At 49.0% G+C, this 27,702-nt stretch overlaps 2 protein-coding genes across 3 annotated transcripts in view; one reads left to right on the top strand and one right to left on the bottom strand.

Moving 5' to 3' along the window:
• The window catches only part of KRI1 (KRI1 homolog), a 31,882-nt gene extending 30,327 nt beyond the window's left edge, over nt 1-1,555 (top strand). Inside the window, 1 exon segment of the mRNA XM_075346512.1 lies at nt 494-1,555. Within this exon segment, the coding sequence (XP_075202627.1) occupies nt 494-1,001 (508 nt within the window). The 3' untranslated portion in view covers nt 1,002-1,555.
• On the bottom strand, nt 1,502-27,421 carry ATG4D (autophagy related 4D cysteine peptidase). Of its 2 annotated transcripts, none has more exons than XM_075346513.1 (11): nt 27,316-27,421; nt 24,998-25,220; nt 24,728-24,811; nt 23,058-23,231; nt 19,288-19,609; nt 17,314-17,378; nt 17,099-17,241; nt 16,764-16,842; nt 5,014-5,090; nt 3,937-4,056; nt 1,502-2,908 (listed from the first exon to the last, which is right to left on the bottom strand). In XM_075346513.1, the coding sequence occupies exons 2-11, from the start codon at nt 25,179-25,181 to the stop codon at nt 2,735-2,737; spliced, it is 1,422 nt and encodes a 473-aa protein (XP_075202628.1). In that variant the 5' UTR covers nt 25,182-25,220; nt 27,316-27,421; the 3' UTR covers nt 1,502-2,734. The 2 variants fall into 2 exon arrangements, with proteins under 2 accessions (XP_075202628.1, XP_075202629.1); XM_075346514.1 differs by lacking the exon at nt 27,316-27,421 and adding an exon at nt 27,194-27,287.
• Nucleotides 27,422-27,702: the final 281 nt, after the last annotated feature.

The following is a 27,702-nucleotide window of genomic DNA, read 5'->3' as shown; positions in this document are numbered from 1 at the left end:
GTCATGGTTTCAGTTCTCCGAACATCCTTCGGATTGAATTTTCCTTAGCCCAATTTATAAGTTTCCTCCTTCCTGCTTTTGCACCAAAACTGAGGAGCCCGTGATGCACGGGAGGGTGTATAGGCAGAGGGGAGGGGTTTACACTTTTGAGTGTAATACTTTGTGTGGCCTCCGGAGGCAGTAGCTATACAGCCAATTGTCTGGGTCTCCCAATTGGAGCTAGAAGAAAAGGAATTTACGGTAAGTAACAAAATTCCCTTCTTTGACAATTTTTTTTTTCATTGAAGACAAAATAAAAGATAATACCAAAGAATTTGTGATTGCAATCATTTTCAAGAAGAAACTGAGTATTATATGACAGAATTGCAGGGGTGCCAATACTTTTGGCCAGCACTGTATAACACAAACCTGATTTAAGCCAGAGGTCATGTTCTGATTGTTCCCGTCCCCTGTAGCTGGACAATCTCTAATCTCCTTCTCTTCTCTCCTCCAGTAACGACGATGACGCAGAAACTCCGACCACTTCTATATCTAACGTGGTAAAGAAACGTCAGGACAGGCTAAAGACTCAGGGCGAGGAGAAGAGCCTGGCCGAGGAGTCGCCACCAAAGACTGAAGCTGAGCCCCAGAAGATATCCCCAATATCCGAACCATCGCCCAAGGAGACTGCAACCGTCAAGGAGAAACCAGCGGACAAGACTAAGGACAAGCGGACTCTGCCCAAACAGAGGAAGGACTCTGCAGTCATTGCCAGTAGCGGGGGGAACAGAGGCAGCAACTCAGCCAAGAGGAAGAAGCCGAAAAGAAAGGGTGGCTGTCTGCTGAGCAATAGACTGCGTCTGGGCGGGCGAGAGTTTAGCGGGCAGCGGCTGCAGGCGTATGGCCTCAACCCCAAGAAGATGAAGTACAAACAGCTGGACCTGGAGAGGAGAAAACAGAAGAAGAAGCAGCAGCAAGAGAAGAAAAAGGGGAGGAGGAGCGGTGGCGGCACAGCGGAGTAACCCAACACGCACACACGAGGCGCGCCGGCACAGCAGAGTGACTCAACAGCGCCAACATCACATCAGCACCATGGCAGGGTGACCCAACACGGCTGAGTGACCCAACATCGCATGAGCACCATGGCGGAGTGACCCAACACCGCACAGAGGAGGAGCGCCGGCACGGCAGAGTAACCCAACACCGCACAGACTAGGAGCGCCAGCGGCATGGCGGAGTAACCCAACACCGCACAGAGGAGGAGCGCCGGCACGGCAGAGTAACCCAACACCGCACAGACTAGGAGCGCCAGCGGCATGGCGGAGTAACCCAACAACACACAGAGGAGGAGTGCCAGCACGGCAGAGTGACTCAACAGCGCACAGAGGAGGAGCGCCAACATGGTGGAGTGACCCAACATCGCATGAGCACGATGGCGGAGTGACCCAACACCGCACAGAGGAGGAGCGCTGGCAGCACGGCGGAGTAACCCAACACCAGACAGACCACAAAAGGGACAATGTTAATAAAAACAAAAGATTTTATTTCCCCTGATAATAAAGCGATTTCCACAATATACAGACTCCATGTTTCAGTGGACTCGTCACCAGCGATTAGGACATTTTATAGGGTAAAGTAGTCTGCTGATCTCTCTCGGACCAGTCCCTGGAGTCAGAGGGTCCAGTCTGCTTTCGCCTATGTTCTGCACATTACCGTCCCTCAGTTACACCTCCTGGAAATGTATTCTTATTCCCACTAATGATGGGGTATGTTTTTAGACATTGTCCATGTATAAATCGGTGTTAGGACGCACCCTATTCACAAAGGGAGAATTGCAAGACCCGATTTTCACTTTGGGAGTTCGTTTCCAGGAGGAATAACAGAGGTCTTTTTTTTTTTTTAAGGTAAATAAATGCCCTAATGTAAAGAAGTCTGTCTGGGGACACATTAAAAAAAAACAACCAAAAAAACAGAGTTACAAGTACAGTGCATATCCTGTGAACCATCCGCGACCGGTCAGTACCATGAGCAGGACACAGTCCCTGCAGTTACCCCTGGGGATTGTCTACGGAGTGCAGGCTGCCAGAAAACAGTCCATATCCAGCAGATGAGGGAATAGCTTGTAGTACAAGTCCCCAAATAAGGAACCTGTCTGCCCCCTATAAAGACAAAGCTCCAAAATGGGATCTTTCTGGCCGCCCTACCCCCCCTGTCAAGCAGTGTTAGCCCTCATCTACTAGAAGTGGGGTGTCCTGGGCCATAACACATCACCCAAGTCCCCCTTTACATTTGGGGGTTTTCTAGCTGCCTCGTTCCTTCTTCACAGTGAACTATTTGCTATACATAGCTGGCCAGTTCATGGGGGTCAGAGGGGGGGAAAAAGATAGATCCCCCGCCCTTAGAGGGGTCCGGTCACAGAGGTGAACAGGAGTTTATAGGAGGTAAAATAACTTGTGACTGCTCCATTTGTAGAAACAGCGCCACCCCAGTGCAGAGGCAGGGTGCGGGTACTGCAGTTTAGCTGTAATACCGCCCATGGTCATTAGTGACGCTATTTCTGGACAAGAGTAGTCCTCATATTGGCTGCGACCAGACAGGGACCAGTGCCCCGGCCCATTCCAGCATGGTCGCAGGTCTCGGCCGAGCTGACAGTGATTCACTACATAATCTAAAAATCAGTGTAACAGCAATGTTCTGGAAAGCGGGGCCACTGCTGGTGTAAAGTGTTACCCCACCGCCGGACAAAGTCTCTGTGTTATAGGAACTCAAACTCGTCTGAGCTGGGCCTCTTGGCCATGGCCCCCTGCTTCCGATGAGCCAGGGCATAGGAGGAGCGCGGCAGGGGCTCCGGCACCGACAATTCCTGAGCTTGGCCTTCTGAGATGATGAACACCGGATACTTCTCCTCTGCGGACGGAGAACTTAACACCTAGAGGTCAAGAGAGAAAGAAGTGAGGAACCCCGGCAAAATAACGACCCCCTAAAAGGTCCGGAGAATAAATGACATCAATGCCCAGGCAGGCTCCGTAAAACAGCAGAAGGACAATATACAGTGTGTCCACCCATATCCTGTCCATAGCTATTAGCTTGAGAACGGCGGCAGCTATAGGCATAGAAGTGGTGTCTAGGTATAGTAAAGTAGCCATGCGCTACACAATGAAACCACTTATAGCGCCACCTGGTGGAAAACAACGGAGTTAGCATTTTTATCTCAAACGGAACGAGAGAGAGAAAAAAAGTGAATTACAAAGTTGTAGGGCATCATCAATTCAATACGAATCGACACTTTGCATACAGAAATGCTGATTAGAACGTGTAAAACTCACAAGGCTGCGGACGTGAAGCGATACGTCATGGAGACCTTCCTACAAGTCATTGGGTATGGTGGCTGTGTGGAGTGGCCTCCGCTCACCTGACCTGACCCCATTGGACTTCTTTCTGTGAGGTCACATCAAACAGCAGGTGTATGCGACCCCTCCACCAACATTGCAGGACCTACGACCACATATCACAGATGCTTGTGCAAACGTGTCACCTGCCATATTGCACAACGTGCAGCAAGGTGTACAGTATGCTGTGCAGAGTCCAGATGTGCATTGCAGCTGACGGGGGACACTTTGACCATCAAAGTTAAATGAGCGCCATATGCGTGACCAGCATTCAATGTTATGGGTTTCATATCATAGCATTTCTGTATACAAGGTGTCAATTCCTATCGAATTGATGATTCCCTACAACTTTAATTCACTTTTTTTCCTCTATCTCGTTCCGTTTTCGAGATAAAAATGATAACTCCGTTGTTTTCCACCAGGTGGCGCTATAGGTGGTTTCATTGCATAGCGCATGGCTACTTTACTATACCTAGACACCACTTCTATGCCTATAGCTGCCGCCGTTCTCAAGTTAATGGCGGTGGACAGGATATGGGTGGACACACTGTATACTGCAGGTGTCTACCTTCATCAGATGGTCACAAAGGGCCCCAAACTCTGCTCGATTTCTGGCGTAAAACGCGATGGTGCAGCTGGGATCCATCTTCACAATAGACATCTTCCGAGGGGAATTACAGTGGAAAGTCTGAAGGAGAAAATGTGATCTTTACCTGCAAATTACCCTTCAACACTTATTCGTTTATGTACAGAAAAACATTGTACATTAATAATCTTCTACTGATTTTACTCCAGAGCTGCACTCACAATTTTGCTGGTTGCAACTGGAATCCTTACACAAACATGTCTTCAGACGCACCACTAACAGGTGAGCTCATGTAACGCAGCTTAGTTTCCTAACATCAGGTTACTTTCAGGCCTGTTGTCAACAGACTTCAACTTTGAAACCTGCAGGTTTATGTTTACAGCTCTGAAGTATAAGGCTGTGTGTGCACGTGTGCGCTCTGCACCGCACCGAAAATGTGCGCTTCAGAGCGCAGCTGAAAAGCTGCGTTCTGAAGCGCATGGTGCCGGCAGATTCGTGCACTCTGCATGCTGCCTCTCCCTATAGACAGCATGCAGAACGCACGAAAGAAGTGACATGTCACTTCTTAGAACGCAGCGATTCGGCAAGCAGCCGAATCGCTGCGTTCTAACATGCCACGTGCGCACGGCCCCTGCACAATCTCCATAGACTGTGCAGGGGACGCAGGACGCATGCAGTTACGCTGCGGTGTAGAACGCAGCGTAACTGCATGTAATACGCACACATGCCCTAATACAGGATCTGTAATGTATGTACACAGTGACTGCACCAGCAGAATAGTGAGTGCAGCTCTGGAGTATAATATAGGATGTAACTCAGGATCAGTAATGTAATGTATGTACACAGTGACTGCACCAGCAGAATAGTGAGTGCTGCTCTGGAGTATAATATAGGATGTAACTCAGGATCAGTAATGTAATGTATGTACACAGTGACTGCACCAGCAGAATAGTGAGTGCAGCTCTGGAGTATATTACAGGAAGTAATGTAGATGTAGCTGTGTATGGAGGATATTGCTGTATACACGCTGTACTGATGCCCAGCACAGACCATACTCACATCTAGTGGGAAGTCCTCGGTGCTGGTGTCTACATGTGCCTGGCAGTAATGTGGATCCAGGTATAGCAGATGATTATCTGAAAATACAGAACTTGCATTGTGAGGAATCTGATGTGCCGCTGCTCGTACAATCAGTGGGGTCCTCCGCAGCAGAGCGGAGCGGCCCTGTCACAGGTGGTCCCTGCGCTGTGGAGGATGTGATCGCTGCTCGGCCGAGGACACATCAAAGAGACTTCCAGGGTCACTGAACTCAGATCCGCAGTACTCATATCTTTCTGGCAACCCTGTCTCTTATCTAGAGGGGTACACCAGGGGAGGATATAGAGTAGTCAGGGCTCCGGGTAGTGTAGAAGGTGCGTGCCCACCCCATCCTCTCCCCCCAGTACCCGATGTATGACGTGACATGTCACATGATGCCCTTGATAGCTCATGTGCTTAACACACAGGTGATCTGCTGCACATGTGCACACACAAGACGACAGACGTAGCAGCGCAGCACACACATTATGTCTCTTATGTAGAGCGCTATGTACAGGGGGGTCCAAAAGTAGGTGGGCAGTATGTGTAATAGGGTTATCAAGCATGGTGTAAAGTGAAACTGACTCACTTGCCCTTAGCAACCAATCAGATTCCACCTTTCATTTTCCAAAGAGTCTGTGAAGAATGAAAAGTGGAAACTGATTGGTTGCTAAGGGCAACTGAGTCAGTTTCACTTTACGCCATGTCTGATAACCCTATTACACATACTGTCCACCTACTTTTAGACCACCCTGTATAATAGAGCAGGGGTAGGCAATTAATTTACCCGAGGGCCACATGAGACTGTCACTGGTGGAGGCCGAACCAATAGGATGAAATTAATTCTGCTTAATAGTAATATTAGCATAACATAATTTTGAATTTGTTTTATTTAATATTGAGCAGAACTAAGTATGCTGACATCTCTGTATACCATATGAGCCCATACACAGTACCCCTGAATACAGTATGAGCCCCCACATGGCCGCCTATTTACAGTATGAGATCTTGACATATCACCCTATATACAGCACGAGCTCCCACATAGCCCCCAATATACAGTATGAGCCCCCACACAGCCTCCTATATACAGTATGAGCCCCCACACAGCCTCCTATATACAGCACGAGCTCCCACATAGCCCCCAATATACAGCATGAGCCCCCACAGCCTCCTATATACAGTATGAGCCCCCACAGCCTCCTATATACAGTATGAGCCCCCACAGCCTCCTATATACAGCATGAGCCCCCACACAGCCTCCTATATACAGTATGAGCCCCCACACAGCCTCCTATATACAGTATGAGCCATCACACAGCCTCCTATATACAGCATGAGCCATAACACAGCCTCCTATATACAGCATGAGCCCCCACAGCCTCCTATATACAGTATGAGCCCCCACAGCCTCCTATATACAGTATGAGCCCCCACAGCCTCATATACAGTATGAGCCCCCACACAGCCTCCTATACAAGGTATGAGCCACCACACAGCCTCCTATATACAGTATGAGCCCCCTATATACAGTATAAGCCCCCACATGGCCGCCTATTTACAGTATGATATCCTGATATATCACCCTATATACAGCATGAGCTCCCACATAGCCGCCTACATACAATGAGCTCCCATGTAGCCCCAGATACAGTATGAGCCCCCACAGCCTCCTATATACAGTATAAGCCCCCACATAGCCTCCTATATACAGTATGAGCCCTCACACAGCCTCCTATATACAGTATGAGCCCCCACACAGCCTCCTATATACAGTATGAGCCCCCACAGCCTCCTATGTACAGTATGAGCCATCACACAGCCTCCTATGTACAGTATGAGACCCACAGCCTCCTATATACAGTATGAGCCCCCACACAGCCTCCTATATACAGTATGAGCCCCCACAGCCTCCTATGTACAGTATGAGCCATCCTACAGCCTCCTATGTACAGTATGAGCTCCCACAGCCTCCTATGTACAGTATGAACTTCCACATAGCCCCAATATACAGTATGAGCCCCCACAGCCTCCTATATACAGTATGAGCCCTCACACAGCCTCCTATATACAGCATGATCCCCCACACAGCCTCCTATATACAGTATGAGCCCCCACAGCCTCCTATGTACACTATGAACTCCCATATAGCCCCCAATATACAGTATGAGCCCCCACAGCCTCCTATATACAGTATGAGCCCCCACAGCCTCCTATGTACAGTATGAGCCACACAGCCTCCTATGTACAGTATGAACTCCCACATAGCCCCTAATATACAGTATGAACCCCCACAGCCTCCTATATATAGTATGAGCCCCCACAGCCTCCTATGTACAGTATGAACTCCCACATAGCTCCAATATACAGTATGAGCCCCCACAGCCTCCTATATACAGTATGAGGCCTCACACAGCCTCCTATATAAAAGGTATGAGCTCCCACAGCCTCCTATACAGTATGAGCCCCCACACAGCCTCCTATATACAGTATGAGCCCCCACACAGCCTCCTATATACAGTATGAGCCATCACACAGCCTCCTACCGTGTTTTTCCAAAAATAAGACACTGTCTTATATTTTTTTTGCCCCCCAAAAAAGCACTAGGGCTTATTTTTGGAGGAGGTCTAATTCTTGGAAAGAAGGGAATTTTGTTTACTTACCGTAAATTCCTTTTCTTCTAGCTCCAATTGGGAGACCCAGACAATTGGGTGTATAGCTACTGCCTCCGGAGGCCACACAAAGTATTACACTCAAAAGTGTAAGGCCCCTCCCCTTCTGGCTATACACCCTCCCGTGGGATCATGGGCTCCTCAGTTTTAGTGCAAAAGCAAGAAGGAGGAAAGCCAAAAACAGGTTTAAAGACAAATTCAATCCGAAGAAACATCGGAGAACTGAAACCATTCAACATGAACAACATGTGTACTCGAAAAAACCAAAAATCCCTAAGAAAACAGGGCGGGTGCTGGGTCTCCCAATTGGAGCTAGAAGAAAAGGAATTTACGGTAAGTAAACAAAATTCCCTTCTTCTTTGTCGCTCCTAATTGGGAGACCCAGACAATTGGGACGTCCAAAAGCAGTCCCTGGGTGGGTAAAAGAATACCTCGTGATAGGGCCGTCAAACAGCCCTGTCCTACAGGTGGGCAACCGCCGCCTGAAGGACTTGTCTACCTAGGCTGGCGTCCGCCGAAGCGTAGGTATGCACCTGATAATGCTTGGTAAAGGTGTGCAGACTCGACCAGGTAGCCGCCTGGCACACCTGCTGAGCCGTAGCCTGGTGCCGTAATGCCCAGGACGCACCCACGGCTCTGGTAGAATGGGCCTTCAGCCCTGAAGGAACCGGAAGCCCCGCAGAACGGTAGGTTTCAAGAATTGGTTCCTTGATCCACCGAGCCAGGGTGGATTTGGAAGCTTGCGACCCTTTACGCTGACCAGCGACAAGGACAAAGAGTGCATCCGAGCGGCGTAAGGGCGCCGTGTGGGAAATGTAGATCCTGAGTGCTCTGACCAGATCCAACAAATGCAAACCTTTCTCAAATTGATGAACTGGATGAGGACACAAGGAAGGTAATGTGACATCCTGATTGAGATGAAAGGGGGATACCACCTTAGGGAGAAACTCAGGAACCGGACGTAGAACCACCTTGTCCTGGTGAAACACCAGGAAGGGAGATTTGCATGAGAGCGCCGCTAGCTCGGACACTCTCCGAAGAGACGTGACCGCTACTAGAAAAGCCACTTTCTGTGAAAGACGAGAAAGGGAAACATCCTTCATAGGCTCGAAAGGCGGCTTCTGGAGAGCAATTAGAACCTTGTTCAGATCCCAGGGCTCTAACGGCCGCTTGTAAGGAGGGACGATATGACCAACTCCTTGCAGGAACGTGCGCACCTGAGTAAGTCATGCTAGGCGTTTCTGAAAAAATACAGATAGCGCTGAGACTTGTCCTTTAAGGGAGCTGAGCGACAAACCTTTTTCCAACCCGGATTGCAGGAAGGAAAGAAAAGTAGGCAATGCAAAAGGCCAGGGAGGAACTCCCTGAGCCGCGCACCAAGATAAGAATATCTTCCACGTCCTGTGGTAGATCTTGGCGGAGGATGGTTTTCTAGCCTGTCTCATGGTGGTAATAACCTCCCGAGATAATCCTGAAGACGCTAGGATCCAGGACTCAATGGCCACACAGTCAGGTTCAGGGCCGCAGAATTCAGGTGGAAAAACGGCCCTTGAGATAGCAAGTCTGGTCGTTCTGGTAGTGCCCATGGTTGGCCTACCGTGAGGTGCCACAGATCTGGGTACCACGATCTCCTCGGCCAGTCTGGAGCGACGAGGATGGCGCGACGGCAGTCGGCCCTGATCTTGCGCAGCACTCTGGGTAACAATGCCAGAGGTGGGAACACATAAGGTAGCCGGAATTGCGACCAATCTTGAACTAAGGCGTCTGCCGCCAGAGCTCGGTGATCGTGAGACCGTGCCATGAAAGCCGGGACCTTGTTGTTGTACCGTGACGCCATCAGGTCGACGTCCGGCATCCCCCAGCGGCGACAGATCTCCTGGAACACGTCCGGATGAAGGGACCATTCCCCTGCGTCCATACCCTGGCGACTGAGGAAGTCTGCTTCCCAGTTTTCCACGCCTGGGATGTGAACTGCGGATATGGTGGAAGCCGTGTCTTCCACCCACGTTAGAATCCGTCGGACTTCCTGGAAGGCTTGCCGACTACGTGTGCCACCTTGGTGGTTGATGTATGCTACCGCTGTGGAGTTGTCCGACTGAATTCGGATCTGTTTGCCTTCCAGCCACTGCTGGAAGGCTTGTAGGGCAAGATACACTGCTCTGATTTCTAGAACATTGATCTGAAGGGTGGACTCTTGCTGAGTCCACGTACCCTGAGCCCTGTGGTGGAGAAAAACCGCTCCCCACCCTGACAGGCTCGCGTCCGTCGTGACCACCGCCCAGGATGGGGGTAGGAAGGACTTTCCCTTTGACAATGAGGTGGGAAGAAGCCACCACTGAAGAGATTCCTTGGCCGCCTGAGAAAGGGAGACGTTCCTGTCGAGGGACGTCGACTTCCCGTCCCATTGGCGGAGAATGTCCCATTGTAGTGGACGCAGATGAAACAACGCGAAAGGGACTGCCTTCATTGCTGCTACCATCTTCCCTAGGAAGTGCATGAGGCGTCTCAAGGGGTGTGACTGGCCTTGAAGGAGAGATTGCACCCCTGTCTGTAGTGAACGCTGTTTGTCCAGCGGAAGCTTCACTATCGCTGAGAGAGTATGAAACTCCATGCCAAGATATGTTAGCGACTGGGTCGGAGTTAGATTTGACTTTGAAAAGTTGATGATCCACCCGAAACTCTGGAGAGTCTCCAGCGCAACGTTCAGGCTGTGTTGGCATGCTTCTTGAGAGGGTGCCTTGACAAGTAGATCGTCCAAATACGGGATCACAGAGTGACCTTGAGAGTGCAGGACTGCTACTACTGCTGCCATGACCTTGGTGAAGACACGTGGGGCTGTCGCCAGCCCGAAAGGCAGAGCTACGAACTGAAGGTGTTCGTCTCCTATAACAAAGCGTAGAAAACGCTGGTGCTCTGGAGCAATCGGCACGTGGAGATAAGCATCCTTGATGTCTATAGATGCTAAGAAATCTCCCTGGGACATTGAGGCGATGACGGAGCGAAGGGATTCCATTCGGAACCGCCTGGTTTTTACGTGCTTGTTGAGCAGTTTTAGATCCAGAACGGGACGGAATGACCCGTCCTTTTTTGGCACCACAAACAAGTTGGAGTAAAAACCGTGACCTTGTTCCAGAAGAGGAACGGGCGTCACCACTCCTTCCGCTTTTAGAGTGGACACCGCTAGCCGCAGAGCATCGGCTCGGTCGGGAGGTGGAGAAGTTCTGAAGAAGCGAGTTGGAGGACGAGAGCTGAACTCTATCCTGTACCCGTGAGACAGAATGTCTCTCACCCAACGGTCTGTGACCTGTGGCAGCCAAATGTCGCCAAAGCGGGAGAGCCTGCCACCGACCGAGGATGCGGAGAGAGGAGGCCGAAAGTCATGAGGAAGCCGCCTTGGTAGCGGGTCTTCCGGCTGTCTTTTTTGGGCGTGACTGAGTTCGCCAAGAATCTGAGCTCCTCTGATCCTTTTGAGTCCTTTTGGACGAGGAGAATTGGGACCTGCCTGAGCCTCGAAAGGACCGAAACCCCGACTGTCCTCTCCTCTGTTGGGGTTTATTTTGTCTGGGCTGAGGTAAAGATGAATCTTTACCCTTGGAGTGTTTAATGATTTCATCTAAGCGCTCCCCAAACAGTCGGTCACGAGAAAATGGCAAACTGGTTAAACACTTTTTGGAAGCAGAATCTGCCTTCCATTCTCTTAACCACAAGGCTCTGCGTAAAACTACGGAATTGGCGGACGCCACTACCGTACGGCTCGTAGAGTCTAGGACAGCATTAATCGCGTAAGACGCAAATGCAGACATTTGAGAGGTTAAGGGTGCCACCTGCGGAGCAGATGTACGTGTGACCGTGTCAATCTGTGTAAGACCAGCTGAAATAGCTTGGAGTGCCCATACGGCTGCGAATGCTGGAGCAAACGACGCGCCGATAGCTTCATAGATGGATTTCAACCAGAGCTCCATCTGCCTGTCAGTGGCATCTTTAAGTGCCGCCCCATCTTCCACTGCAACTAAGGATCTAGCTGCAAGCCTGGAGATTGGAGGATCCACCTTGGGACACTGGGTCCAGCCCTTGACCACGTCTGGAGGAAAAGGATAACGTGTATCCTTAAGCCGCTTGGAAAAACGCTTATCCGGATAAGCGTGGTGTTTCTGGATTGCCTCTCTAAAGTCAGAGTGGTCCAGAAATACACTTAATTTACGCTTGGGATACCTGAAATGGAATTTCTCCTGCTGTGAAGCTGTCTCCTCCACAGGAGGAGCAGGGGGAGAAATATCCAACATTCTATTGATGGACGCTATAAGATCATTCACTATGGCGTCACCATCTGGTGTATCCAAATTGAGAGCGGTCTCAGGATCAGAATCCTGATCAGCTACCTCCGCCTCATCATACAGAGAGTCCTCCTGCTGTGACCCTGACCAGTGTGATGAAGTCGAGGGCCGCTCATAGCGAGCTCGTTTAGGCTGTCTGGGACTGTCGTCCGTGTCAGAGCCATCACCCTGGGGTGCGTGTGACACCCCCGGATCCCGGAGCTGTTCCGACTGAGGGGGACCAGGGAGCAATGAGTTAACAGTGTCCATCTGAGGTACTGGTCTAGACTGCAATGTTTCAAGAATTTTAGTCATAGTCACAGACAATCTGTCAGCAAAGACTGCAAACTCCGTCCCTGTCACCTGGACAGTATTTACAGGAGGTTCTGCCTGGGTCACCTCCAGCAGAGGCCCCGGCCGAGCAAGTGCCACAGGGGCCGAGCACTGCACACAGTGGGGGTCAGTGGAACCTGCCGGTAGAACAGCCCCACAAGCGGTACAAGCAGCATAGAAAGCCTGTGCCTTGGCACTTTTGCTTTTTGCGGTCGACATGCTGTTGTGTCCTCAGAGAAATCTAGGAGGGTATATAGCAGAGGATCCCCAGCGACCGTACAGTGCAATGTAAAGCTGCAAGCATAAAATACAATATACACTTCGGCACCAGTGGGGGTCAGCCCTTGAGGGCAGCTTACCGCCCGCTGAAAAGCGGGTGTGTGGGCACCAGAATCCCGTGTCTGGGTCTCCCAGTCTCCTCTCTCCAGCTCAGACTGCACACACAGGAATGGCTGCCGGCGTCCTGTGAAGAGAGGGATCGTGGGCGTGCCTCAAACAAAGTGCGGGAAACTGGCTTTCCACTGTGCCCAGTGTGAGGGCTGGAGTATGCAAAGCAGACTCCAGCCCTCTGCGCTGACGTTCTATACAGCGTCCCGCCCTTCCCCTGACTGGCAGGCCTGGGGGCGGGAACGAAACGAAACTAGGCCGCAGAAAGCCAGGGACTCTAGTAATAAGCGCGGCCGTGATATATGCACGGCCAGCGCGGAAGTCCCCGGCGCACCACAAGTCCCAGCCGCGCCGCAGCGAAAAAAACTGACAACAGCGGCCGCGCGGCAGTTTCAAATACATGTCCCCTCTCAGCAAAGCTGTAGATAGGAATGGCACCAGCGCGCAGCGCTGTTGTCCCCGGCGCACTAACACACCCAGCAATGCTGCAGTGTGCGCGCGGTCTGTACGGGGACACAGAGTACCTTGGCGTAGCAGGGCCCTGTCCCTGACGATACTCCGCTCCATATCCAGCAGATTCCCCAGGGGCTGTGGACGGAGCACGGTCTCTGTGTCTGGAGACCGGTAAATCCCACTTCACCCAGAGCCCTAAGGGGGATGGGGAAGGATGCAGCATGTGGGCTCCAGCCTCTGTACCCGCAATGGGTACCTCAACCTTAACAAACACCGCCGACAAAAGTGGGGTGAGAAGGGAGCATGCTGGGGGCCCTATATGGGCCCTCTTTTCTTCCATCCGACATAGTCAGCAGCTGCTGCTGACTAAACAGTGGAGCTATGCGTGGATGTGTGCCTCCTTCGCACAAAGCATGAAAACTGAGGAGCCCGTGATCCCACGGGAGGGTGTATAGCCAGAAGGGGAGGGGCCTTACACTTTTGAGTGTAATACTTTGTGTGGCCTCCGGAGGCAGTAGCTATACACCCAATTGTCTGGGTCTCCCAATTAGGAGCGACAAAGAAAACACGGTTGGGGGTAAGTTTACCCCCCAAAAAAGCAGACACCCCCTCCCACTTCCCAGGAGACTCATACTCACCAGACCAGGATGTCTGCGTGGTTCCCAGGTCATCCTGTGATCTCCGGTCGGTGCTGCGCGCCGTCCTACCCTGCTGCTAGCTGACACACTGACACACACAGCAGATCACACACACACACACACACACACACACACACACACACACACACACACACACACACACACACACACACACACACACACACACACACACCAGATCGCAGGCACACACAGCCGATCACACACACAGCAGATCACAGATACACACATCCGATCGCAGGCACACACACATAGCAGATCGCAGATATACACAGCAGATCACACATAGCAGATCGCAGGCACACACAGCCGATCACAGATTCACACATCCGATCAAAGGCTCACACATCCGATCAAAGGCACACACATCCGATCAAAGGCACACACAGCCGATCGCAGGCACACACAGCCGATCGCAGGCACACACATCCGATCGCAGGCACACACATCCGATCGCAGGCACACACATCCGATCGAAGGCACACACATCCGATCGCAGGCACACACATCCGATCGCAGGCACACACAGCCGATCGCAGGCACACACAGCCGATCGCAGGCACACACAGCCGATCGCAGGCACACACAGCCGATCGCAGGCACACACAGCCGATCGCAGGCACACACATCCGATCGCAGGCACACACAGCCGATCGCAGGCACACACAGCCGATCGCAGGCACACACAGCCGATCGCAGATACACACATCCGATCGCAGATACACACATCCGATCGCAGGCACACACAGCCGATCGCAGGCACACACAGCCGATCGCAGGCACACACAGCCGATCGCAGGCACACACAGCCGATCGCAGGCACACACAGCCGATCGCAGGCACACACAGCCAATCGCAGGCACACACAGCCGATCGCAGGCACACACAGCCGATCGCAGGCACACACAGCCGATCGCAGGCACACACAGCCGATCGCAGGCACAAACAGCCGATCACAGATACACACATCCGATCACAGATACACACATCCGATCACAGGCACACACAGCCGATCACAGGCACACACAGCCGATCACAGGCACACACAGCCGATCACAGGCACACACAGCCGATCACAGGCACACACAGCCGATCACAGGCACACACAGCCGATCACAGGCACACACAGCCGATCACAGGCACACACAGCCGATCACAGGCACACACAGCCGATCACAGGCACACACAGCCGATCACAGGCACACACAGCCGATCACAGGCACACACAGCCGATCACAGGCACACACAGCCGATCACAGGCACACACAGCCGATCACAGGCACACACAGCCGATCACAGGCACACACAGCCAATTGCAGACACACACATCACATCACATCCAGCACTTACGGCAGCAGAGAATGAAGCAAGTCACGTGTCCGGCCGCAGGTCCTGTTCGTTGCCCTCCACTGCACTGCCTCTCAGGATTCTCCGGCGAGAAGAGATCGGTGTCGCTGGATGAGGTGAGTGTGTATGCGATCCGATGTGTGTGCGATCCAATGTGTGTGTGTGTGTGTGTGAGATCCGATGTTTGTGTGTGCGATCTGATTATGTGTGCGATCTGATTATGTGTGCGATCTGACTGTGTGTACGATCCGATGTTTATGTGTGTGATCTGATTGTGTGTGTGTGAGATCTGACTGTGTGTGAGATCTGGTGTGTGTGTGTGTGTGTGAGAGAGCTGATGTGTGCGGGTGTGTGATCACTGCAGGTCCTGCCACTCAGTGTCGGGTGAGTGTAATTGCCGGGTGCCGCTGTCTATAATGAAGTGTCCTGCAGTATCTGTAACATTTTTAGCTGCACGAACACTTCATTATTGATCCGGGACTAGGGCTTATTTTCGGGGGAGGGCTTATATTTAAGACTTTCTCCGAAAATGCTGAAAATCCCTGCTAGGGCTTATTTTTGGGGGAGGTCTTATTTTTGGAAAAACACGGTATATACAGTATGAGCCATCACACAGCCTCCTATATATAGTATGAGCCCCCAAACAGCCTCCTATATACAGTATAAGCCCCTACATAGTCTCCTATATAGAGTATGAGCCCCCACATAGTTCCCTATATACAGTATGAGCCCTCACATAGCTCCTATACACATTGAGCCACTACAGAGCCCCCTATATACAGTTTGAGCCACTATATAGCCCCCTATATATAGGATGACCCCTACATAGTGCACCTTATATGCAATGTGAGCCCCTACATAGCCCTGTATATACAGTATGAGCCCTCGCATAGCCCCAATGGTGGCGCAGAGACAGTATAATGATGACAATCTGGCCATGGGCTCCCCTGGAGACTCTGGTCCTTGGTGGTAGCATAGATTGTCTTCATTATAATCTGCCTATTATAATACCCCATTAATATGCATTTTAAAGGGATTCCCATAACCCATCTGCAAGATAGGTAATTAATATCAGGTCAATGGGGGTCCAGTATTCGGCACCGCCCCTATCAGATAATTGCAAATATGGAGGCAGATGGAAATAGTGTGGCGCAAGCACAGCTCCGCTCCATACACCGCATAGTGGCTGCTCTCAGGTATTGCAGCTCTGCTTTTATTCATTTTAAAGGGGTTGTCTACTACTTAGACAACCCTTCTCATTCCCAAATGGCGCCCCCTATGGAAACAAAACACCTATACTCACATCCGGTGCCGGCGCGTTTCCAGCGGTGTCAGAACTCGCATTGCCGGAGATACAGAAACCGGTGGTAAATGGTTACGGATCTTACCGTGTAATAATGTCACGTGAGTCCCGGCAACACCGCTGGAACCGCGCCGGCAGCGGAGGGGAGTATAGGCTTTTTTTATTTTTATAGGGGCGCACGTGGGGAATGAGAAGGGGCTGTCCAAGCAGTGGACGACCCCTTTAATGATGAGAGTCCGGGATTGGCCATTGGTGCAGAATTACAAACCTTGATAGCCAATGAAATAAAGCGAATGTTTGGGCTTTCCTCCAATGATGCCCAGACACGCCGACATCTGCAGGAACTCCTAAAATAAAGAGGAGGACGATGATGATTAATATCAGCCCAAACTAGAACATTTCATCACATGCTGGTACTGAATTACATGTATTATATACTACAGTCACATTCAGAGCTGAAATCACAATTCTGCCAGCGTGCTAAGTAATAAAGCCCGTGCCCCCTGCCCTGGGTGATGGCACAGGGTGAGGTGATGGCACCGGGTGAGGTGTTGGCACCCGGCAGGGGACAGTTTATATGTAGGAGGCGTCCCCGGGTCTCACCTTGATGCACTGCTTGTACACCGGGTTGAAGCTCTCTCCGCCCAGACGTACGGGGATGAGGATGATGACGGCTCTTCCTGCGCTGCCCGTGCCTGTGACCGGATCATCCGCACTCAGCAGCTGCTCCACGTCCGCCCTGTACACTGAGAGGATACAAAGGGTCAATGATGGCGCCGCTCGCACCGCTCTGCCCCATCCCTCATGGCTCCTCGTACCTGTACAGTCCTGAGACACATACACAGACAGCTCCGGGACTTGAGGGGTGGTCTCCAGAGCTTTCCTGCGGACACAAAGAAAGGCAGGAGCTGTAGCCGGAGGATTAATCTCAGCGGATGTGAGCACTTCTGTCCAGTAGAGGGCGCTCCAGAATATAAACCACAAAGCCAGTGTGGGCCGGCATCAGGACCCCACAAGAAAGTACTGGTGACTACTGCGCAGTGTGGGGGGGGGGGGTCGCCCGCTGTGACTACTGGTGAAGCTGGGAGGGGTCGCCCGCTGTGACTACTGGTGAAGCTGGGAGGGGTCGCCCGCTGTGACTACTGGTGAAGCTGGGAGGGGTCGCCCGCTGTGACTGCTGGGGAAGCTGGGAGGGGTCGCCCGCTGTGACTACTGGGGAAGCTGGGAGGGGGCGCCCGCTGTGACTACTGGGGAAGCTGGGAGGGGGCGCCCGCTGTGACTACTGGGGAAGCTGGGAGGGGTCGCCCCGCTGTGACTACTGGGGAAGCTGGGAGGGGTCGCCTGCTGTGACTACTGGGGAAGCTGGGGAGGGGGCGCCCGCTGTGACTACTGGTGATGCTGAGGAGGGGTCGCCCGCTGTGACTGCTGGTGAAGCTGGGGAGGGGGCGCCCGCTGTGACTGCTGGTGAAGCTGGGGAGGGGTCGCCCGCTGTGACTGCTGGTGAAGCTGGGGAGGGGGTCGCCCGCTGTGACTACTGGTGATGCTGAGGAGGGGTCGCCCGCTGTGACTGCTGGTGATGCTGAGGAGGGGTCGCCCGCTGTGACTACTGGTGAAGCTGGGGAGGGGTCGCCCGCTGTGACTACTGGTGAAGCTGGGAGGGGTCGCCCGCTGTGACTACTGGTGAAGCTGGGAGGGGGCGCCCGCTGTGACCACTGGTGAAGCTGGGAGGGGGCGCCCGCTGTGACCACTGGTGAAGCTGGGAGGGGTCGCCTGCTGTGACTGCTGGTGAAGCTGGGAGGGGTCGCCCGCTGTGACTGCTGGTGAAGCTGGGAGGGGTCGCCCGCTGTGACTGCTGGTGAAGCTGGGAGGGGTCGCCCGCTGTGACTACTGGTGAAGCTGGGAGGGGGCGCCCGCTGTGACCACTGGTGAAGCTGGGAGGGGGCGCCCGCTGTGACCACTGGTGAAGCTGGGGAGGGGGCGCCCGCTGTGACTACTGGTGAAGCTGGGAGGGGTCGCCTGCTGTGACTGCTGGTGAAGCTGGGAGGGGTCGCCCGCTGTGACTGCTGGTGAAGCTGGGAGGGGGCGCCCGCTGTGACTACTGGTGAAGCTGGGGAGGGGGCGCCCGCTGTGACTACTGGTGAAGCTGGGGAGGGGTCGCCCGCTGTGACTACTGGTGAAGCTGGGAGGGGTCGCCCGCTGTGACTACTGGTGAAGCTGGGAGGGGTCGCCCGCTGTGACTACTGGTGAAGCTGGGGAGGGGGCGCCCGCTGTGACTACTGGTGAAGCTGGGAGGGGGCGCCCGCTGTGACTACTGGTGAAGCTGGGGAGGGGGCGCCCGCTGTGACTACTGGTGAAGCTGGGGAGGGGGCGCCCGCTGTGACTACTGGTGAAGCTGGGAGGGGGCGCCCGCTGTGACTACTGGTGAAGCTGGGAGGGGTCGCCCGCTGTGACTACTGGTGAAGCTGGGGAGGGGGCGCCCGCTGTGACTACTGGTGAAGCTGGGAGGGGTCGCCCGCTGTGACTACTGGTGAAGCTGGGAGGGGGCGCCCGCTGTGACTACTGGTGAAGCTGGGAGGGGGCGACCGCTGTGACTACTGGTGAAGCTGGGGAGGGTGCGACCGCTGTGACTGCTGGAGACAACAGGGGACTAGTGGGGGCCTCCGGGCAATTTGCACGTTCTAGGAACAAAAAAAATGAAATTGTTTTTACCCCTCACATCCTCAGCAGGGAGGGGGAACATGGTAACATTAGAGACCCCTACCAGAATACAAAGCGGTCTACTATGCTCTCACCTCAAGATGTGAGCCACAATGCTGGGCCCGTACCAGTCTCCTGCTTTCTTGCCGAGGCTTCCCCCTAATTTTACCATGTGATGGAGGCCAAAAGGGGCATCCGGTCCGTCTGACAGCCACCGCAGGATGTCCCTATGGATGTGCTCCTGGTGAGGGATGTGTTCTTGAGGCTTGGAGGGACAGGAGGCCGAGCGGCAGTACCGACGACTCGCAGGAGAAACGGGGGAGGACAGAGAGAAGGAATTCAGGGAGTGCGGAGAGGAGGAACGGAGGGGCTCCATCTCTACCAGAAGGGTGCTCAGTGCCTCCGGCCACGACCAGTCTGAAGAAAAGAGACAAGTTCATCAGCACATAACGTCTCCTACATTTCCCATATTCCTGTACATAGGGGGCAGTATTATAGTAGATATATTCCTGTACATAGGGGCAGTATTATAGTAGATATATTCTTGTACATAGGGGGAGTATTATAGTAGTTATATTCTTGTATATAGGGGCAGTATTATAGTAGTTATATTCTTGTACATATGGGGCAGTATTATAGTAGTTATATTATTGTACATAGGGGGCAGTATTATAGTAGTTATACTCTTGTATATAGGGGCAGTATTATAGTAGTTATATTCTTGTACATAGGAGGCAGTATTATAGTAGTTATATTCTTGTACATAGGGGCAGTATTATAGTAGTTATATTCTTGTACATATGGGGCAGTATTATAGTAGTTATATTATTGTACATAGGGGGCAGTATTATAGTAGTTATATTCTTGTATATAGGGGCAGTATTATAGTAGTTATATTCTTGTACATAGGAGGCAGTATTATAGTAGTTATATTCTTGTACATAGGGGCAGTATTATAGTAGTTATATTCTTGTACATATGGGGCAGTATTATAGTAGTTATATTATTGTACATAGGGGGCAGTATTATAGTAGTTATATTCTTGTATATAGGGGCAGTATTATAGTAGTTATATTCTTGTACATAGGGGGCAGTATTATAGTAGTTATATTCTTGTACATAGGAGGCAGTATTATAGTAGTTATATTCTTGTATATAGGGGCAGTATTATAGTAGTTATATTCTTGTACATATGGGGCAGTATTATAGTAGTTATATTATTGTACATAGGGGGCAGTATTATAGTAGTTATATTCTTGTACATAGGGGCAGTATTATAGTAGTTATATTCTTGAATATAGGGGCAGTATTATAGTAGTTATATTCTTGTACATATGGGGCAGTATTATAGTAGTTATATTATTGTACATAGGGGGCAGTATTATATTAGTTATATTCTTGTACATAGGGAGCAGTATTATAGTAGTTACATTATTGTACATAGGGGCAGTATTATAGTAGTTATATTCTTGTACATAGGGGGCAGTATTATAGTAGTTATATTATTGTACATAGGGAGCAGTATTATAGTAGTTATATTATTGTACATAGGGGCAGTATTATAGTAGTTATATTCTTGTACATAGGGGCAGTATTATAGTAGTTATATTCTTGTACATAGGGGCAGTATTATAGTAGTTATATTCTTGTACATAGGGGCAGTATTATAGTAGTTATATTATTGTACATAGGGGCAGTATTATAGTAGTTATATTCTTGTACATAGGAGGCAGTATTATAGTAGTTATATTCTTGTATATAGGGGCAGTATTATAGTAGTTATATTCTTGTACATAGGGGGCAGTATTATAGTAGTTATATTCTTGTACATAGGAGGCAGTATTATAGTAGTTATATTCTTGTATATAGGGGCAGTATTATAGTAGTTATATTCTTGTACATATGGGGCAGTATTATAGTAGTTATATTATTGTACATAGGGGGCAGTATTATAGTAGTTATATTCTTGTACATAGGGGCAGTATTATAGTAGTTATATTCTTGTATATAGGGGCAGTATTATAGTAGTTATATTCTTGTACATATGGGGCAGTATTATAGTAGTTATATTATTGTACATAGGGGGCAGTATTATAGTAGTTATATTCTTGTACATAGGGAGCAGTATTATAGTAGTTACATTATTGTACATAGGGGCAGTATTATAGTAGTTATATTCTTGTACATAGGGGGCAGTATTATAGTAGTTATATTATTGTACATAGGGAGCAGTATTATAGTAGTTATATTATTGTACATAGGGGCAGTATTATAGTAGTTATATTCTTGTACATAGGGGCATTATTATAGTAGTTATATTCTTGTACATAGGGGCATTATTATAGTAGTTATATTCTTGTACATAGGGGCAGTATTATAGTAGTTATATTCTTGTACATAGGGGCAGTATTATAGTAGTTATATTATTGTACATAGGGGCAGTATTATAGTAGTTATATTCTTGTACATAGGGGCAGTATTATAGTAGTTATATTCTTGTACATAGGAGGCAGTATTATAGTAGTTATATTCTTGTACATAGGGGGAGTATTATAGTAGTTATATTCTTGTACATAGGGGCAGTATTATAGTAGTTATATTATTGTACATAGGGGGCAGTATTATAGTAGTTATATTCTTGTACATATGGGGCAGTATTATAGTAGTTATATTCTTGTACATAGGGGCAGTATTATAGTAGTTATATTATTGTACATAGGGGGCAGTATTATAGTAGTTATATTCTTGTACATAGGGAGCAGTATTATAGTAGTTATATTATTGTACATAGGGGCAGTATTATAGTAGTTATATTCTTGTACATAGGGGCAGTATTATAGTAGTTATATTCTTGTACATAGGGAGCAGTATTATAGTAGTTATATTATTGTACATAGGGGCAGTATTATAGTAGTTATATTCTTGTACATAGGGGCAGTATTATAGTAGTTATATTCTTGTACATAGGGGCAGTATTATAGTAGTTATATTATTGTACATAGGGAGCAGTATTATAGTAGTTATATTATTGTACATAGGGGCAGTATTATAGTAGTTATATTCTTGTACATAGGGGCAGTATTATAGTAGTTATATTCTTGTACATAGGGGCAGTATTATAGTAGTTATATTCTTGTACATAGGAGGCAGTATTATAGTAGTTATATTCTTGTACATAGGGGGAGTATTATAGTAGTTATATTCTTGTACATAGGGGCAGTATTATAGTAGTTATATTATTGTACATAGGGGGCAGTATTATAGTAGTTATATTCTTGTACATATGGGGCAGTATTATAGTAGTTATATTCTTGTACATAGGGGCAGTATTATAGTAGTTATATTATTGTACATAGGGGGCAGTATTATAGTAGTTATATTCTTGTACATAGGGAGCAGTATTATAGTAGTTATATTATTGTACATAGGGGCAGTATTATAGTAGTTATATTCTTGTACATAGGGGCAGTATTATAGTAGTTATATTCTTGTACATAGGGGCAGTATTATAGTAGTTATATTATTGTACATAGGGAGCAGTATTATAGTAGTTATATTATTGTACATAGGGGCAGTATTATAGTAGTTATATTCTTGTACATAGGGGCAGTATTATAGTAGTTATATTCTTGTACATAGGGGCAGTATTATAGTAGTTATATTCTTGTACATAGGGGCAGTATTATAGTAGTTATATTCTTGTACATAGGGGCAGTATTATAGTAGGTATATTCTTTTACATAGGACCATAATAATCAGGAAGTCAATGCCTCTTGTTTCGCAGTACACATGTGTGCGCTTCTGGAAATCTACTGCCATAGAGTGCTACTTCTGTACCACAAGGAAGTGAAGAGGCGATGCTGACCCCGGCAGAGGAGATGCATCAGGAGCGCCTGAGCCAGCATCATCTGCGCGCTCCTGATCATACAGCCCCATCCACAGTCCGTCGTCAGCTGCGTCCCCTCCAGGGCAGGGAAATCCCGTCTGTACGTCAGCCAAACCCTGGAGACAAAATCCCGCTGGAATCGGTCAATGTCATCTGTGAGGAATAAGAAGGAGAGAAGAGCGGAGATTGTAATTTTTGGGACCAAAAAAATACTTTACAGTAAGGGACCTGATACAGTCAGTAATGATCGGGCAGATGGCTGATAAAGTGCTGCGCTCTGCCCAATCATAGAAAGAACGTCATCTTATGATGGTCTAGGTGCCACGCAACCTTCTGTTAACCGTCTAGATGCCCCCACCCTCCGTTAACCGTCTAGATGCCCCCACCCTCCGTTACCCAACTAGATGCCCCCACCCTCCATTAACCATCTAGATGCCCCTACCCTCCATTAACCATCTAGATGCCCCCACCCTCCATTAACCATATAGATGCACCCACCCTCCATTAACCATATAGATGCACCCACCCTCCATTAACCATATAGATGGCTCTGTCATTATTGACAGCAGCATCTAAGAGTTAAACAGCCGTGGTCGGTGCCATCACCTGTCGTGACTGATGCGGCAGGGTGTCAGCTATAGTGTATAGCCAACAGCTGCTGTATTTTCACCCATCGAGGGATGCTATCCAGTTATATCCCAGGTCAGTAAAAAGACGTATTGGTGTTCACTAAGGGGTTAAATAATGTTTTTTTGGGTTTATTCTTACTTTATACATTTTCTTAAAAAAAAAAAAGGAATATTGTAATTGATTTTTCACATTGGCCACTGGGTTTTTTTCTAGACTCCTACCTACTATTTTTTTTCTTCAGTAGGACATTTTCAGGAGGCTACCTATCAACAGAGGCAGGATAACACTGACCGGTAACACCTCTATACACAGCTGATAGCGCAGGATCCACCAATCACAATAGGCGATGTCACAGCTCGCCTCCTCCCCCTTCCTTCAGGATGAACTTTTGCACATGCTTATTAGATGCTTTAACATAAATTATTGGGTTGCGATTCGACCGTTGTGGCTAATGTGCATGTGCATTTCTTGAAACCAAAAGGAAGTTACAATATAAAGAAGAGGCCGTGTGAAAATTGCTAAATTTCTAATTTGTCCCAAATTAAAAAAAAAAAATAAAAAATAAACACAAAACGTCACTTAAAGGGAATTTGTCATCAGACAATGACCTATTGTTTCACTATCTCCAACTGTAGACTACGAGGGAATAAAATATCAACCATTTACTATTGCTTTCTTTAACCCTAGACCACGAGGGATCAATATAATACCCACTTTAACAAGACCACCGCATATTCTCTTGAGAACAGGGAAATAAAATATTAACTCTTTTCTAGCCTAAGTTAATACAAAATTAACTTCTTCAACCTCTAGATCACCAGGGATTAAAACATCAAACCGAGAAATAAATAAATATATATATATATAATTTATTTATTAAGCCCTTTTCTACTCTAGACCACCAGGAAATTAAATATTAACCCTTCTCCTACCCTAGTCATCAACACTGGGCCACCAGGGATTATATGACTATAAAAGAAGATGCAGTGTGGCAGCTATCTGATACACGCTGCTCTCACCGTCATAGCCGAAGTAGTAGTGTCTGCCCAGCAAATATAGGGGTGAAGAGCGGCTGAACTGAGTCTTCATCTTCACCGTCCAGCCTGCAACACAAAATCGCAGGTCAAAAAGTTCCATCTGGGACATTTTACATCAGCGTCCTGGAAAGCCGGGCCACAATCAATCTGGCCGCCATTACCGCAGCATCGGGGATAGTCGGGAGCTGCCGGTATGCGGCACCCAGCTTTCCCCGATACTGATAAGCGGTGTTGTCGCTCGTCAGCTCTTACCGTACTTCACACTGTTCCACGCGGTCATTAGTTTGCTCTTTATTTTATCCACCTCGTCTGTCGCCCCGTCCCGTCCGGCTCCTTGGTACCCCATCTGTGGCGGATCGTGGCGGCCACTCAGGTTCCTGCGCCGCCGACTCTCCGGGCTGCCGTACTGAGTGGCCGCTGGCGACACGGAATTCATTTATCCGGTTTGGAGGGGAAGAGCATGACGGGAGCCAGTCTGGGGAGAGAAGGCCACGGGTTATGGCTGCGTCCTCACTGGTGGATATCGCCTCTGAGGAGTGACGGGCCGCAGTGCTGCTTCAGGGTCCTCTTATGATGTAGCAGAGCTCAGAAAGCTAACGCTGCCGACCCCACAGCTCTATGTACAATGTATAATGACAGAAAGATGCTCGTCAGTGCTGGGCCTGGACCAGGAGGCATCAGTGTACCTAGTCCGATCACTGATCATCTCCTGCTGATGAAACCACAGCACACAGCCCAGTAAGCGACACATTGCTGGAATCAGTGTTTCAGCCCCTACATCATACTGCTCTTAGATTACATAGCAAAAACCTGCTGACAGATTCCCTATAAACTGCATGATTGATGGTGATTAAACGTGCTGGCTCCCATAGAGCAACCTGCGGCACGATCAGGTAACACCAATGGATATTACTATGTCAGCGGAGCCCCGCCGATTCCCTCCTCCACTGCCCTTCTGGATTCTCCTGAGAAGATCAGCCACAGACGGAGCCCAAAAGGGGAATTTCATATTCACTGTATATAGTAAAAGCGACCAGACGATCACATGAAAGAGTCCATTAAAGGTCTAAAACAAAGGAAAACCTTACAATATATATATATATATATATATATAGTTTAGCCAATCAAACGGTTCGATCCCAGCTTGGGCCAATCAAACGGTTCGATCTCGGCTTTGGCCAATCAAACGGTTCGATCTCGGCTTTAGCCAATCAAACGGTTCGATCTCGGCTTTAGCCAATCAAACGGTTCGATCTCGGCTTTAGCCAATCAAACGGTTCGATCTCGGCTTTAGCCAATCAAACGGTTCGATCTCGGCTTTAGCCAATCAAACGGTTCGATCTCGGCTTTAGCCAATCAAACGGTTCGATCTCGGCTTTAGCCAATCAAACGGTTCGATCTCGGCTTTAGCCAATCAAACGGTTCGATCTCGGCTTTAGCCAATCAATCGGCTCGATCCCGGCTTTAGCCAATCAAACGGTTCGATCTCGGCTTTAGCCAATCAAACGGTTCGATCTCGGCTTTAGCCAATCAAACGGTTCGATCTCGGCTTTAGCCAATCAAACGGTTCGATCTCGGCTTTAGCCAATCAAATCGGTTCGATCCCGGCTTTGGCCAAGCAAACAGTTCGATCCTGGGTTTGGCCAATCAAATTATTCGATCTCGGCTTTTGCCAATCAAACAGTTTGATCCCAGCTTTGGCAAATCAAGGACGCGTTCAGCATGATATAGTGAATACATATATATTTTTTACATTATTTTCTAGTTATATAAACATTTGTATCCCCCTTTTCTTTTGTTTACAGCTTGTTGCCTAGGAGACCAACCACCGTTGCTCCAGCGATCCTTACCAGCTTCAGAGCAGCGCCTGCAAGCTCACTAGAAAAGAGTATGTAAGCACGGCCCCTGTTCTGCCAGCGGTGGTCGGTCTTCATGGCAACGAGCTGTAAACAAGTGTGTCAATATTTCAAGAACGGCTAAACGTTTTAATAAGCCATAAATTGCAAAAGTGCTCGTCTTTACAAGCTCCATCCGTCCATATTCAGCTAAAGAAAATGCGGCCGACATCTCCGCACTACGTGACCCAGACGCAGAGAGAAGACGCCAGCGCAGAGCATTATACACGCGTATGACACCATCAATCTGGATGTACACCAGGAAGTGATTGCGCCAAGAGAAACCTATGTGTACATGGCACCACGACAGATATCGTGGCCCCTTCACCCACACAGTGACCCCAGTGAGTCTCGTCCCCCCCATAAAGCCAAATTACCACATAATACTAAATGTCAAACAAGGTGACTGAAAACTGGACAACCCCTTTAAGGACTGCGCCATGATTAAAAGGGTCCTGTTCTATGAAATCAGGGAGAAATTACTTATTTGAAGGCAAAACACTGGATAAACATTGAAAAAAATAATAATAACCAGAAAATTGTGCAAACCAACCTTGTATCTGCAGCCTCCCCCCTCCCCTGAGAATGGTACAGTCCACGGGTAAATAACCCATTAACACTAAACTGCGGGGAAGGCGAGTCACGTGACCTGCGCTCCCAAACAGACGATCTTACCTCATCTCTTCCCGGAGGGAGCCCACCGGAAATCACCTGCCCATATCGGCCGCTATCACTTCCCCGGAGACACTTCCTGGTTTTACTAATGACGTCATCAGTGGTCGCACCTCTCTGTGTGCTACGTTTTGGTTTTTTGTTTGTTTTTTTGTATATCGATTAACTTTATTAACACTGCACTAGAGCAGTATTTTATACAAAAGCCGTCTTTGTCACTTCCTGTTTTTTCATAGAAGAGAGCTTTATTTATATAGTACGTACATGACAAACGCAATGAGCAAATTTCCCATCATGCATTTCCTCATTTGCATACTATCTGCATCTTCACAGCGTAGTTGTGACATCGTGCTGCTTAGTAAGTGAACTGATAGCATGGCGGGTGAGATG

Source organism: Anomaloglossus baeobatrachus, chromosome 4 (genome assembly GCF_048569485.1).
Source record: "Anomaloglossus baeobatrachus isolate aAnoBae1 chromosome 4, aAnoBae1.hap1, whole genome shotgun sequence".
NCBI lineage: Eukaryota > Metazoa > Chordata > Amphibia > Anura > Aromobatidae > Anomaloglossus > Anomaloglossus baeobatrachus.
Note: the sequence above shows the minus strand (reverse complement) of the source record. Positions and strands in the feature narration are given on the sequence as shown.